Here is a 14,538-nt window from a genome sequence, read left to right on the forward strand (position 1 = left end):
AGGGGGTTACACGGATCTAAATTTATGTCTGTCTGTCTATACATTTAAAAAAAAAAAAAAGGATATTGTGCATTGGGAAAAACAGGCTGACCTTCCTGTAGTCCTGAATTATTATGTGACCACTAGGAGAGCAGCCTCTCTCTGTGTGTTCTCTTCTGCTAGTGTGATAAAACAGGCTTTGGGAATTTTCTAGAGGCTTTCATAAAAGTTTTATATCACCAAAGAATAAAATGGCATTTCTGGTTCTCTATTCTTACTTGCTATGTTATAGCTAAATTTCTGTTTAAAAATTTTGGTTCCTGTCAAGTTCATGTTACTTTGTTACTCGTTTATATTTTGATATACTTATTTTTGTCTGCTCACTTTTAAAGGAAAAAAAAAAAACTTTTTCTTAGGAAATGTGTAGATGCATTGTCTTGGTGCAGAATTGCATTTTTCAGTTTGGAGGCTGGCATGGGCCTGAAGAATTAGCATGGTACGAGTTTGTTCTAGATTGGATTTTACTAGATTGTATGCTCAGGGTGATTGAAAAGCAGAATTTAAAAAAGAAAAAAAAAAGGCCAAAAAAGACCCCTCTAAAAAGTGTTCATAATTGTATTCTCTCACTCCTTTGAATCCCACTGTTCTTCAGCCTTAGATTTGCTGGAAGATTGCTGGAAGCATCCACTTTTGATACATCCCCTTCCTACTGAGCAGAAATGCTTCGCAGATAATCCAAGAGGTTTAGGAGATAAAGCAAATAGAAAAACATTAGCTTTCTATACACAGCACATGTGGATTTATCTGTGTGGGATTAATTCAGAGCAGTTTGTGCTCTCCACCTTGTTAGACTCGTATGCTTTTTCCGCTTTCCAAACAGCTAGGTGAGAAAGGAGGAATGTGAGAGTAGGTGAGACTTGTTTAGAAGTTTATGGAGATCACTGCAAACCCGGTCTCTTCTTTCTCCAAACTTGTCAACAGTAGGTTATTTCGTGTTTAACCTTGCTCAGAACCATAGCTTTGAGGCTTGCCCTGTTGCTCCTGCAGATTGGTTAAAAAGTTAACCCTGAGTTTAAGTGGCCTTATTTAAGGACTTAACGTTTTCAGGGAGTCCTGGGGTCAGAGGCAGATCAATTTTTTCCACTGAGGTATGTTGTGCAATCTGAATGAAAGACGAAGTGCAGCTGAGGTGGCTTGGACAAACCACACAGTGATCAGGTACAGCTTTTGCTTGGCTGTGAATTCTACAGTGGTGTGAGGTACCAGTGCCAAAACTCAAGGCTTAAGCCTGGGTAAATGCAACCAAACTGGGCTGGGGAATAGGTGAGACAAAGCTGCACGACTTGCCTTGTTTTAGATATTTTTTTAGGCTTCAGGACAAACGAATTTTTTAAACTTCCTTTCCTGCGGATTCACACAGTTGTGGATCTTAAATAATAGGAAAGTATTTATAGTTGCCTGAAACTCTTTGATATGCTCTGCTCAGGAAGTAAATAGATAATTGAGAACGGAAATGAAAATGGGTGCTCAGGGAACTTGACTAATTGTTAGTAGGTGGAATTCACTGAGCACCGCAAGTAGGCAAAACCAGCTTTGACTTGCTCAAATGAGAACTTGCTCAAAATTTAAGGAAGCTTGAGTAACTATTGCTGAAAAAGTTAAGTGGAGCAAATGATGGGGTGAGCTTTCTCTTGTCTGTGGCTGAGGGGTCTGGTATGCTCATGAGCAGAAAGCTCACAATGGGGCTAAAATACCCCATTGTGTACCTCTTTCATCTTAACTGCACAACAGTGTCTCTTGAGGTAGTATGGATTTTGCTAATCACACTGGGAAAAGAGCAGTCAATTACCCTGTTACCTTCATGAGAATTTTTTGCAGGGGTATTTATTGAACTGCTTTTCTAATAATTAAAAGATTTTATTTTGGGGGGGGGTGTGTGTGTGTGTGTGTGTGGATGGTAAATTTTCAATGCTGACTGAACAGAAAATTGAGTTGAAATTTTGTTCTTCCCACCTCCTCCTCCAGTACACAGATTGTGGTGCTGCTGCAGGTGCGTGAATTGCTGAGAGGAATGGTTCTGTGAGCATGCAAATACTGTGCAGTGATGTCTGCCAGTCCTAAAGAAGCTTAACTGTGTTCCTGTGAAGACATTTAGGGACAAATGCTGGACTTGATGCCATGCAAAATGGAGCCTTGAGTGATCTCTTTTGTCTTTTGCCAGGCACTGGTTTTTGCCTCCTTTGCCCTGTGGCAGTAGTAACTGATCCGCTACATAGAGAACATAGATATTCATGGTTGTTGGGAGAAAAGTGGGAATAAGTTTTATGGCTGAGGGTTCTGAAGAAATCACTCAGTGGCATAGGATGTTGCTGACATTTTCTCTGTCTGCCTCCAATTATCTTTGCAGGGCTTATTATGGTTTTAGCAGGGGCATCTGAATTTGATCCTCAGTACAATAAAGATGCTACAAGCAGACCAGCAGACAACATTCAAATACCACAGGTTAGTTATATCAAGAGTTGTTTTATAAATAACTGACCCTTTCAAAGGAGGAGGGAGATGGCACTTCTAGGTGACAGGCTGATAGAATTCAGATTCTCAAGGCATTAATTTTGTTGAGATGCAACTGTATCTCTTCGGAAATAGAAATTAGAAACTAGACTTGCTATCTTTTATTTTTAAAATAATTAAATCAGTATTTGGTGATAATACTTAGCATAAATGGAACCAGTTTAGTGTCTAGCCTGCTGGGTTGGGTTTTTGGGAAGGGCTGAACTAAATAAGGAGTTAGAATGTAGTCTTTAAATTTTGAGTGTTGATATAAGGTGGTGATCGCCATTTGATAAAGTTCTTCTGAATCATTAACACATATCTGGTTAAATATGTCAATATAAAAATAAAATTATCATCTAATGTCTGAATTAATTCCTCCATGAATGTCAGTTCCCCTCTGCTTGCCTTTTATTTTTCCTCAGTCTTCTCAACAAAGGTGCTGTAGTGCATACTGTGGCAAATAATGATTGCTAACAGTTTTAGGAAGTCGTATTTATCAGAAACTAGTGCTTTAGCTTTAAGAAGTTTAAAGCACAGTGTACAAAATGCTCCAATAAAAATGTTTTGAGTTTGCAGAATGAAGGGGGATAGTCTCACAGATTTCACCTTTGCATGCACGCAACTGAATTTTCAAGCTGTAAACATACTTTAATGTTCCAAACATAAAGAAAATAGACTGAGATACTTCCTTACTTAATTGTCTCTTTTACAAATTCTTCATAAACTTGTGGACTTTGAAAAGAAGGAGCTGGAACTGTGGTTTTCCAGCAGGCACTGTGCTTGGGAGCATGTGGTGGGGAGAGATCACCTGGGTCACTGGTTCTTCTCCCGTGCCCTTGCAAGCATTAGCATTGTGCAAGCCCTTTACATTTACGTTGCCTTCTTTATTTAAAAGGCAGTAAATGCTCCTGTAACCCGTCCTACTAAGAAGCTGTTCTAGAACTTGTTGCTCTAGTAGGTTAGGAGTCGTGTTTGTGACCAGTTTATATCCACAATTTTTGCCATTGCTATTCTCGAGTCTAAATGATTCTTGCATTTATAGACAGAAGCAACAGCCCATTTGTTCCTTTTGTCTTCATTTTGCTAAGCTAGAAAAGCTGCTGGTTTTTAATCCTCTCTTTCCCAAAAGGCTCTTCATTTCCCTCATTCTGCTACGTGCTGAACAGGGTACTCTCCCCAGTTGATGTATTTCTAAATTTTACATTATTTTTTATTTTGTCTGCTCAGAATTGTGCACAGTCCATGTTAAGTCTTAGCAGTGCCTTAGTCGGTGGCACTGCTATTCCTGTATTTCTGCAGGGAATAACTTTCAGCGTACTGTTTTCCACAGCTGTTTCATATGGTGGTTTAATACAACTAGTGTGGGATTGCAGTTTTCTGGATTTCTCTCATTTTATGTATTCTTGTCTTCCAGCTAACAAGCTTCCGTCTTTGAGCTGCAGTTCTTGTTAGTATGCAAGTGCATGACCTTGCATTTTATACTACTGGATTTTGTTCCATTTCTAAAGCTGCAGTCATGAGTGTCATCTGTGTTCTTTTCTCTTAGTATATGGCAGTACAAGTGTCAAAAGCATCAGTACAGCAGGCTATTGCTAATAATTTTTGTTAGTGTATCCTGCTTTTTGGGCCATCATCATTGTTTCCATTTTTCACTGTTTTATCATAAACCCAGTGACCAATACGTTTTATAAAAGCTTTCTTATCAAAGTTTTAGTTGTCTTGGTCTGGTGTTATACCAGGATGTGCTTGTAAGAAACTTCTTGTTAGATCTTTTTGACATGTGTAGGGAAAGACTAGTCAAAGGTCAGTGTAGCCTGGCTGTTGCTGTCCTAACTTCCCTTTGTCGCTGGAGATTTTGGAATCTCAGTCTCCCCTCGGGTGATTTGTTGACCTAAAAAAGGCCGTGTATCGATTCTTGCAAACTAAGAGCTTCTGTTACTCAGCTTTGCAGCCTCTCCCTCCAGAATCTTCAGCATATTCAGGTGAGACACCTGTTTGAAGAATACCACCCTTTTTTCAAGTTGGTGCTACTTATTCATAAGTTAAAATACTTGATCTTCAGCCTACGGTTCAGGCTTAAAACCCTTCTTCCTGTGATACTTGAGACTATTTCTGAGGAAGTTGGTGAGGTCTTGATGGGTGAAAGGTCTCAAGATGATTCTGTTGCTAGTGCAATATTGAGTTTAATATAAATGCCTTAGAAGTGTGGTTGAATCTAGTAAACCTTGGCCATAAAACTGGATTTAAAAAACATTTTATCTATCGATACAAATTCACTCAGTGTTACTCAAGGCAAGTTTCTTGTGTGCAAATCTTTACTTTCTCCCTTCATCCCCACACTGAAAAAAGGCATTTAAAGATACTTCTTGACTTCTTGGAGCTGGGTTATGAATAAAAATGACTAATGTTCATCTCTACAGAACCTTCCAGGGAAATGTTACTTAAAGTCTTTCTTTTGTGAATGTAACTTTTTTTCCTTGTAAACTTCTCCTGTATTTGTTTCAATTTAGCACCAGAATGGCTATTTGAATTTAACTACTTTATTTTAGCTAATCAGAGAAATTGGTGGCATAAATTTAAAGAAGAATGAGCCTCCACTCACCTGCCCTTACAGCCTGAAAGCCAGAGTTCTGCTGTTGACTCATCTTTCCAGGATGAAAGTTCCTGAGGTCCTTGAAGAAGGTAATGGCTTTTCCTCTAATTGGATATTGTTGGAAATAAAGCAACACATTGCACACTATGCTACTTATACTTTTTGTCCATTGTTGCACGCTAAATAATCTCTATGCAGTGTACCTAGTTTTTCAAATTTAATGACTTTGAAACATTTACTTAGCATTTTCTCATTCTTTTGATAGCCCTGTAATATTAAAATCCCAGTTTTTAATGCTTTTTGGCTGCAAGTGTGACTTTCCTAATTTTTTTTCTTTGTAATAAAATGAAAAGTTAAACATATGAAGTGCATTTGCTTTTCAGAGCAAAGAAATCAAAGATAAGCATAATATTGTTCTCTATTACATGATTATTTTTGGAGTTTTCCCCTCCCCCCCACTATGTAAAGCAAGAATGACAATATTAGAACTTTGAAATTGTGTTTTGCAATTTTTCCTACTTGTAAGTATACAAACTGAAATGTTTCTAAATGCGGTTCTTAAGTTTCAAACTTGAAGCTCCTTGTTTCTTAGGCTGACCAGCAAACTTGAGACATCTTATATTCTAACGCAAGGGAAGAGAGACCTGAACCAACCAGCTAAACAATGAAGATGATTTGGTTCAAATGTTCCATTTTGTTCCAAAAGAAAAATGATCAGTTTTAAGTAGCCACTAAAAATAGATCCTCTTCCTTGCCATTGTTTGTACTTACAACTTCACAGATGTGTATTCAAAAGTAGTTACTACTTTAGAAAGAATGTTTTTCCCAAAACTGGTGTTTCACTTAAAAATTCTCTTTTTAACATGTGATTATGTGAAAAAATTAATGCTGTTTTAATAAACCTGGTAAATTGTCTGTGCCACCCTGTTTGTATTTTAGATGGATCTAGTAAGTACTTCTTCATTTGGTGTGGAAGCTGTTCGTCTGGTACACAAAATCCGTGTTCTCTCTTAGCGCTCGCTCTTTCCTCTTCTGTTAGGGAATGTTACGGATGGATGTGTCAATGTGAATAAAGTGGTATTTTCAATAAAACAAGAATGAACAGAAATGAAGACTGCACCATTAAATGTCTAGTTCATGTAAACTGTTACCTTTTTTCCTAATAGAAGTGCAGCATAATTGCAGCCAGTTATGTCTTGCAGATCAGCAGTTTATTCTGAAAAAGAGTCCTGCACTACTTCAAGAAATGATTAATGTGATCTGCCAACTAATAATAATGGCTCGAAGCCGGGAAGGTAAGAAAAGAAACTGTAAAATTAAAACTAATAAATATGATTCTTCACTGCAGTATTTCTTAAAGTCTTTGTTTTTTTGGGGAATTTTAACCTGTGATATTTAGAAATGCCTAAATGCGCTTTTGCTCTTTTCACTGTAATGAGCGAGCTCTCCATTTTGAAGATTGAGATGCGGCTGCCACCACCAAACCCTACTCTGAAATCTTGAGTATCCGTGTTCACCGTCTAATTTTTGCAATTAGCAGTTTCTGCTTAAATGCGGTTGAAAACCTTTTTATTAAAAATCTGGTCCATTTTTGGTAGCAAAGCACTTAGTATAAGACATGTTGAACCTTGCGTTCGTTTGTCTTTTAATTTGCACGTTTACAGTTCTTCCTTTTCTGCTAGGAGTGTCATTTGTGTTTTGACTCCTTTCTTTTCTGTCATTTGTTTGTACGTTGCTCATATTTCTCCATTGCCGGGTCTTACGCTGTTGAGCCTGCTATGTAGGGTTTTTTTTTTCCCTGCTGAATGTGTAGTTGCAGGCACTTTGCCATAATTGCCATAGAAATTACAATTTAATTGAAATGTAATATTTAAGCATTTCATTTTTACTGTAAAAAGGAAATTATGCTGAAGGTGGTTGCATGCAGTGTAAGGAAACAAAGACTTGGTTCTCATTCCGTTACTGCAACCAACATAGGCAAGGCGTTTTTTTTTTATGCCCAACTGGGGACCATTTTGCTTGCAGGCAAATAATTCTCATTGGTTCATCTTGACTAGACAAAAACTCCTTTAACAAGCATTGATAGCCTCCGAATAAGAATGGTTTTGGGGAAGATCTTTCCCAGCACTATTTCAAGTGGTGCTGGTAATTGTGCTTCATAAACAAACGAAGTATGAGAGAGGGGATGAGAGCAGATAAGGCTGTTGCATGCTGGCTTGCGTGTCCTATTTTAGAAAGAGGTATTGATTAGGTATGTTTCTATTTCTTTTTTAAACCCCACCTTTACTAGTCTATAAGACTGCTGGGGAGAAAACTTGAAACCTGGAAGGAAGCAGTAGCCATATTTTTCGTTGTAGAAGTAATCTTCACCTAACATTAGATTATATTTATCAAATGAGTAGCATATTAAGAGCTCAACTGTGGATAGATATTGGATATGCTTTTGTGAATACTCTCCAGACTAGCAATGTAACTAAATTACAAAGATATCTCCAGTACAGATTTAAGGTGAGGAAACTAATGATGTGGAACTTCTTAATAGTTAAATAATTTATTTAATAAAAAGATACGTAGCTGTTTTGGAAGTGTTGAGGCTCTTTTTGTTTGTTTCCATTTGTTTTGCTTTTTGGTTTGTTTGTTTTTAAGTTTTGATATCTCAGCAGAACCAAGTCCATGTGTTACAGCTAATTATGAAAAGCACTTGAATGAAGACATCTTTTTACTTGTTTATAAGCCCATGCATATGACAAATATAGGTGTATCTTTTTTTTTTTTTTGTTTAGTCTGGATAAATTTTTTTCATAGAAATACTTTAGCTCTCTAGAATTTTTTTTTTTTAATGCGACCTATGATATATTAGTCAGTTTACAAATACTTGTTTTCACTTGTGCAAAATGAAACCAAAATAATACAGCCAGAAGCTTTTATTTATGCAACAGAACTGGAAGTCTTTGAAAAGTGAAAACCACCTGCAGCTCTTCTTGTAAAGGCTGAAATAAGATATTTATCAGAGTATATAATATACCTTACAACTTGAATGACTTCCAAGTAGCTGTATTCTCCTCTAATTACGTATATACGTGGAGATACCTTTTTAATTTGACAATAAAATGATTACTTATAGATGCAGTGTATTTAATAAACTGCTTTGAAGTTTCAGAAAATTTAGATTTTAGCTTAAATTTAAAAAGTCAAATAATATTTTAGAAGACTACTTTTCCATTTGCATGTGAAATGGAAGTAATGGTTATTAAAAACCCAAACCTAAATAACCTGTACTGCTAACAATTTCTAGATGTTTTCATGATCCCTGCCAACCTCAGTAAGTCTGTGAAAGTGGATGAGGAATTATAGTTGTCATGATGTACGATAGAAGTTACTTCCATAGATTTGGAAAAACTCATAAAGTAGAAGTGTATCATAGGTATAGTTGAGGATTTGTTTGGTATTTCTTTAGCAGGTTTTCTCAGAATTATTTCCAAACATTTAAAATTCAGTATTCAGAAATTTGTACCAAACATTTCCTCTCACTTTCATGCCAGTGCTCTCAGCACAAAGCGTTAAAGGGAAGGTGGTACCTAACAGTTGCCCATCAGGCCAACAGTAATGCGTTTGAGGACTTGAAAGTAAACCGTTTCAGAATTTTGGTCATTCATTTAAAGAAAAATCACCATTTTTGCTACTTGTCACTTAGCAAATTAAAAATTTGCCCCACTTTTTGATAACAGTATATGTAGAGAGAATTTTGCCCCCCTAAAGACTATTGTTGGGAAACAACTGGAGATTGAAAAGGTGTCAGTGTTGGGGTGTTGTTTTTTTCTTTTTTTTTTTTTTTTTAGATATGAAAAAAATTAGATACTGACATCTTTGGGAGACTGTTTTGTTTGTGTATCTGTCATCTTAACATGATTTTAAGTAGCTTAAAACTTAAGTACAGATGTTTATGGGGGTTAGTTCTAATTTTCACTCAAATCAGCCTTGACAGGGTACATAAAATTATCCCATGCTATAATTAACCATAGATGTTCAGCAGTCCTAATCTGTGAAAATACAATGATGATGGCATGTGTTAATATTATTTAAAGAAATATTTTGGGGACAAATCTTACTTTGTGAAACCTAAATTGATGGTGGGGTGATGAGTCTCATTTTGCACTGCATTCATTTATGTCTTTCAAATATCCTGAATTATTATTAGCTTAAAAATATCTGTAACTATTTATGCATACTTTGTAGATGAATCTTCAGAATCTTGGCACTTTGTTTTTCTATTTAATTTTAAAAATGTCCATATAGCACTCAGCTATTGGTCCAGTGTCAGCTGTCCTTGGAGGAGATGCAACAAAGGCTGAGAAACACGAAGGGCAGCACATCACAGAATGAGATTTACAAAGTTCTGCTGTCTGAGCCCTTCACAGGGACAAGCATCCTGCCCCCCCCGACAGCAAAACGTGGTACCTCAGGCTGCTTATGCATTCCCACAAAAGCCATGGTCACTGCCTTTCTTATCAAAGCCCACTAGAAGCAACCTGTCAAGATTGAGTATAGGTTTGGAATAAAAATTGTTTAATCATGGTTACTTCTTAATTTTTAATAGAGCTGTTATTCTTTGCAGATGAGTTTGGATTTGTTACTGTTTGGATTTGTTAATTGCAGGGCACAGTTCTAATTTGCTTTCATAAAAGCAAAATTGATACTATTCACTTTGGTCCAGTCGGTTTTTACTTACTAAGCTTTTTCCAGCCTGATGGAAAATGTGACAGTTGTGAGCTACCTTTTGGATAAAACATCATTTGCTCTCTAGCCTGATTTCCACATAGTCTGTGAGACTTTATTTTTTATATGCAGCTCTCTGAAAACGCGCTTTGCTCTGGTGGCACCCCTTGCTTGCCTACATTGTTTTGTGACAATTAACTGGTGGTTGATAATCAGCGGGTCTAAGTTATCTTGATGGCTTCTTTGAGGTCATCCTTAAGTCTCATAAGTAGATAGCTTCCCTGCCAAGCAGGATGTTTGCTGCCAAAAACATGGAATGTGCTCTTGTAACTGTCTGCAGAAAGGTTAGGTGTCAGTTCAGCTGTCGAGTCAAAGTGCATTTCTTAATTCAGACTGGAAGCTGCAGTGTAATGTGGAGGTTGTGGTTTGACCCAGGTTTATACCATTCCTTCACAAGCAACTATGATTTGCATTTAAATGTGTGATTGCCTACTTGAATTTCATATGTTTTGAATGACTTTATGACCTTAGATTAAAGGTGGTCTTGTCTTGTGCACTTTGACAAGCAGCAGCTGTCAAAACATGTGCAGTAATGACATAAGTTTTATGGTGGGGGCAGTTGGGTGTTGTTAAAAGCTGTACTGTCTCTTCTCACATCCACTGTTGGGGAATATAAAGTCCTGTGTTATTTTTAGGGAACCAAAATTCTATTCTCCAGCGTCATTAAAATATTTTTCTACTGTCGTCTGGATGATGAGTCAGTGCTTTAAGAAAAAGAATTTTTACTCTGACTAGTACTCTGTGGCTTCAGAGCTCTCGGTGAATTTCCTGCAAAAGCCAGTTTGTCAGAGAATATTTAGTATTCCTTCCGTAACTTGGTTTGCAGTATGGGCTTTTTTTAAAATTTAAAATTCCTGTGACTTTCTTTAGCAGTGGCCAAAAAAATTACAGGGAAGATGGAAGATAGGTAAGATGGAAAGTAAATTTTGTGCTATTTAATTGGTCTTGCCATTATTTTTGTTTTGTTGAGGTAGAAATGACGTCTTCCTTACTAGTATGTCTAGCTGGATAGTTCTGTTCATGTGTTATTTTTCTCTTTGCATTATGTATAATCCTCAGGGTATTTATTAATATACTGGCTTCAAAAAAAGAAAGTCCTGCCATGTAATGTGATTTGATAGCTGATTATATTTATAGCTTGGTGTTGTAATTAATGAAGAAACAGGCTATTTGAAGAGAGAGGGACAGGTGGAGCAGAGGTGACAGTGATCTTTCATGTGCATTTAACATGCCCTAGTAGCTGATTATAAATTTGAAGCAAGGTAGTGGTGTAAAGGAAGGAGAAAACATACTGAAGACATCAAATTTGGCATTTTTTGGCCAGATTTAGTACCTTTTCATGCTTCCTTTGTAAAATGTTTTAAAATTAAACTTGCTTTTTATCAAAATATAGGTCCACTGGCACATAGAATAAACGTTCAGCAGTTCTGGTTTTGGTAACCTGCACCTGACCAAAAGGGTACAGCCTGTCTGCCTTGTCAGGCAGGTGTAAGTAAACCTGTTTTTATCCTTGTCCCTAGTTGCCTTGGTAGTGTGATAAGCTCGATCACACAGCCCTAGCAGAGTGCTCGTATTCCTTCTGACCATCTGCCTAATCAAGCTAGTGAAAGATGCCTCTATGCCCCTGTTGTAGTGTCCCAGATATACTGATACCAGCCAAATATGTCCATACCAAATACACATATTTGTATACATATATATTTGTGTATATGGGCACACAGATATTTGTATTCATACTTACTTTTATGTGTTTATATGCAGAATATAGTTGTAACAGTCAAGGTAAACAAAGGTTGATTGTTTCTCAGACAAGGTTTTAAAGTATAGGAAAATATATAAACTGATTCTTAAATAAAATGACAGGCAGGATAAATTACAGGTGCCTCCTGTAAATTGCCTTCCGTTCTTTCATATGCCACCTATGAGTTCAGAAAAGATTTAAGTAGCTTAAATTCTTCTTGGCGCTCTGAAGAGGATCTAACTGATTTTTCTGTTTCATGTTTAAGTATATAGAGAGTGACCTGAACATTGCCAATTCCAGACTTGCTGCAGGGGAGTTCGGAAATGAGTTTTCTAAACAGGGTTTTGAGAAGTCTTATTTATGAATGGATGCTTATCTAACAAAGTTAAACAGCTGTATGTGGAAACCTGTCTGCTTTGCTTTTTCATTTCTTTGCAGACATGATGAAGGGTATTAATTGACGTGTTTTTTTTTTTTTTTTTTTTTTAATTTTGCTCTGATCTGTTTAAGATTTTCTCCTTGTCTATCTTATAATTGTTTTAATTATGCAGGGTGCATACCTTTTTGTACTTTAAAAAGTTAAAGGAATTATAGATCATTTCTATCTAAAAGAAAAGTCGAACAGGTGTTTGCCTAGACACCCCTTTTAACCTTTGGGTTTACTTACAAAAGCCCTGCCTTGATATCTTTACAGCTATTCTTACTGCCTTCTAACATAATATAATACTCTCTGCTTACCTTCAGTTATACCTGTAGTTTTTTCTTGCATGTAATAGGATGCTATCTTTATGTTCATCTCTCAAGATGAAAATCTTATAAATGATTTATTGTAAAAGATTAATGATAAACTGTATTTAATGATAAGCTTACAAAATAGAGCTGAACGCGTTACACACACATATATATAACATACAAATTAAAAACAAGTTGGTTTTGATGTTCCCTTTTTTTTAAAAAAAAAAACCCAAAACAAGAACAAACTGAAATGGTAGAGTTTTTGTCTATAATAATTGCATAGATACGTTGTGCTGTTGTTTCCCGAGACTGTGTTAGATGGAAGTCTTTCCCTTCGTGTTCAAATGTGATAGCCTAAATAGAGGGAAGAAAATGTCTGCTGAGCTATGTGACTGCAGTGAGAGAAAAAGCCTGCCTGGTTAATTATGCTGAATATTTTAAGATGCGTCTTTCTTTTCCTTGGTTGACTGAAAACAAAGGTTTCTGTAGGCTATTATACACGTATACACTGTAAAAGTGTAAGAAGGAAAAAAAAAAAAAAAAAAAAAAGATGATGTTGTCTGTGTCATTCTCCCCAAGAAAGGGAGTTCCGTGCTCCATCTTTGGGATCTTTGGAAAATTGCATGAAGCTTTCCCAGATGACTGTCCAGGGACTTCAGCAGTTCAAGTCTCCCCTTTTGCAGCTGCCTCACATCGAAGAGGATAATCTTAGGCGAGTCTCCAATCATAAAAAGGTATAAAACTACAAATGATACTTGGTAACCTCTTAATACACTTTCTGTTACTACTCTTACCTATTTGCCTATAAGGAAGCAAGGTCATAAATTAACTAAGAGAATAAAATTGTCAAGAATTCAGTCCAATACTTCCTAGATGATCTGTGCACTTTTTGTTTCTTTAAAGTCCATCTCAGGTAGGAGGTGGGAATGAAGATCAGAGATCTGGTAAGTGTAAAAGTAGATCAGTCTACCTTGACCTTGCAAATGAAAGAAACAGAGTTTCTTTCTTATTACATGGTACTATCTCTTATCTGATATTTTTCCAGAATGTAGCTGGAATATCCTAGTGGGACTCTTTTTTTTTTTTGGCTTGTTTGGCTTTCTGTCATTATTAATCAGTTTGATAGAAAATATACTTGGAAGGTAGCAGAGAGGAGTTCATAAAAGGGAAAAAAAATATAAATTACTGTGGGAACTATTTCAGATTTTGTGATCCTTTATGTATGAAAGAAGATGCTTTATAAAGCTCTCGCTGTGTAGTTGTAGTTGGGTAAGTGTTGGTGTTTGTGGAATTTAAGGACAAAAAAGTCTTGTCTGAATACCTCCATATGTTTCTTCACTGACTGTATTCAAACCTGCTTGTTTGTTTGATGGCAGTGTATCTTCAGGGAATGCCTGCTTAGAAACAGCCAGTTATCTTCCAGTAGAAGCTCTTGACTTTTCTGATAGTCTTATTACAATGGTTAATTTAGATCAGTCTTAAAAATACCCTTTTTATCTAATGGAAGTTTTGTTTAGCTTTAACTACAGCCTTAGGGGGTGTTTAAATGCTTCTGTGTTAGTGTGAAGAAAAAGAATTCTTAAGCACTGCATTTGTTTTTAATCCCCATTGAAGATGCTTGTTCATCAAATAGTAAGTAGTCTTTTCCTTCGGATGAAGTAGAAGAATCATTCTCTTATAGGTATCAAACACTTTTCTTAATCCAGCCACAAACTACAGGGAGAATACAAAAAAGTATGCAATTTTAGATGTATTTTTTGACATGTGCAGTATAACTAGGTACACGAATCAATGACTTGTTTATCTCATAATCCTACCTGTCCTTCATCTGAAAGAGGGAAGAGACCAGTTTATTACACTTGTTTGTACAGGTTTCCCATGCATTGAGGTCTTCACAAATAGTCCCTCAGATTGGAGGTATGATAGCTCTACCTGGATGAATAAAAAAAATGGTGTTTATAATGGTGAGGTAATGAAGTGGTCAGACAAATCTGTGTTTGGTTTATCCTTTTAGCTCTGCTCTGCAAATCTTAAAAGGAGTAGGTTTAGATTTGTTTGCAGTTCAGTATAAAAAAAAACAAACCAAAACAAACTTGTACTTAATTGTTCCTGCTGATATAAATCTCAAAGCGCTGAAGTACTCTATCTAAACAAAGAACCT

At 36.4% G+C, this 14,538-nt stretch overlaps 1 protein-coding gene across 1 annotated transcript in view; it reads left to right on the forward strand.

The window, feature by feature from the left end:
* The window catches only part of SEC63 (SEC63 homolog, protein translocation regulator), a 67,162-nt gene that overhangs the window by 37,123 nt on the left and 15,501 nt on the right, over positions 1 to 14,538 (forward strand). The window contains exons 9-12 of the mRNA XM_042803091.1: positions 2,387 to 2,481; positions 5,082 to 5,214; positions 6,328 to 6,420; positions 12,957 to 13,111. Of these exons, the coding sequence (XP_042659025.1) occupies positions 2,387 to 2,481; positions 5,082 to 5,214; positions 6,328 to 6,420; positions 12,957 to 13,111 (476 nt within the window). The remainder of the gene's footprint in view (positions 1 to 2,386; positions 2,482 to 5,081; positions 5,215 to 6,327; positions 6,421 to 12,956; positions 13,112 to 14,538) is intronic.

Source organism: Tyto alba, unplaced genomic scaffold, assembly GCF_018691265.1.
Source record: "Tyto alba isolate M040663 unplaced genomic scaffold, T.alba_DEE_v4.0 Super-Scaffold_40, whole genome shotgun sequence".
NCBI lineage: Eukaryota > Metazoa > Chordata > Aves > Strigiformes > Tytonidae > Tyto > Tyto alba.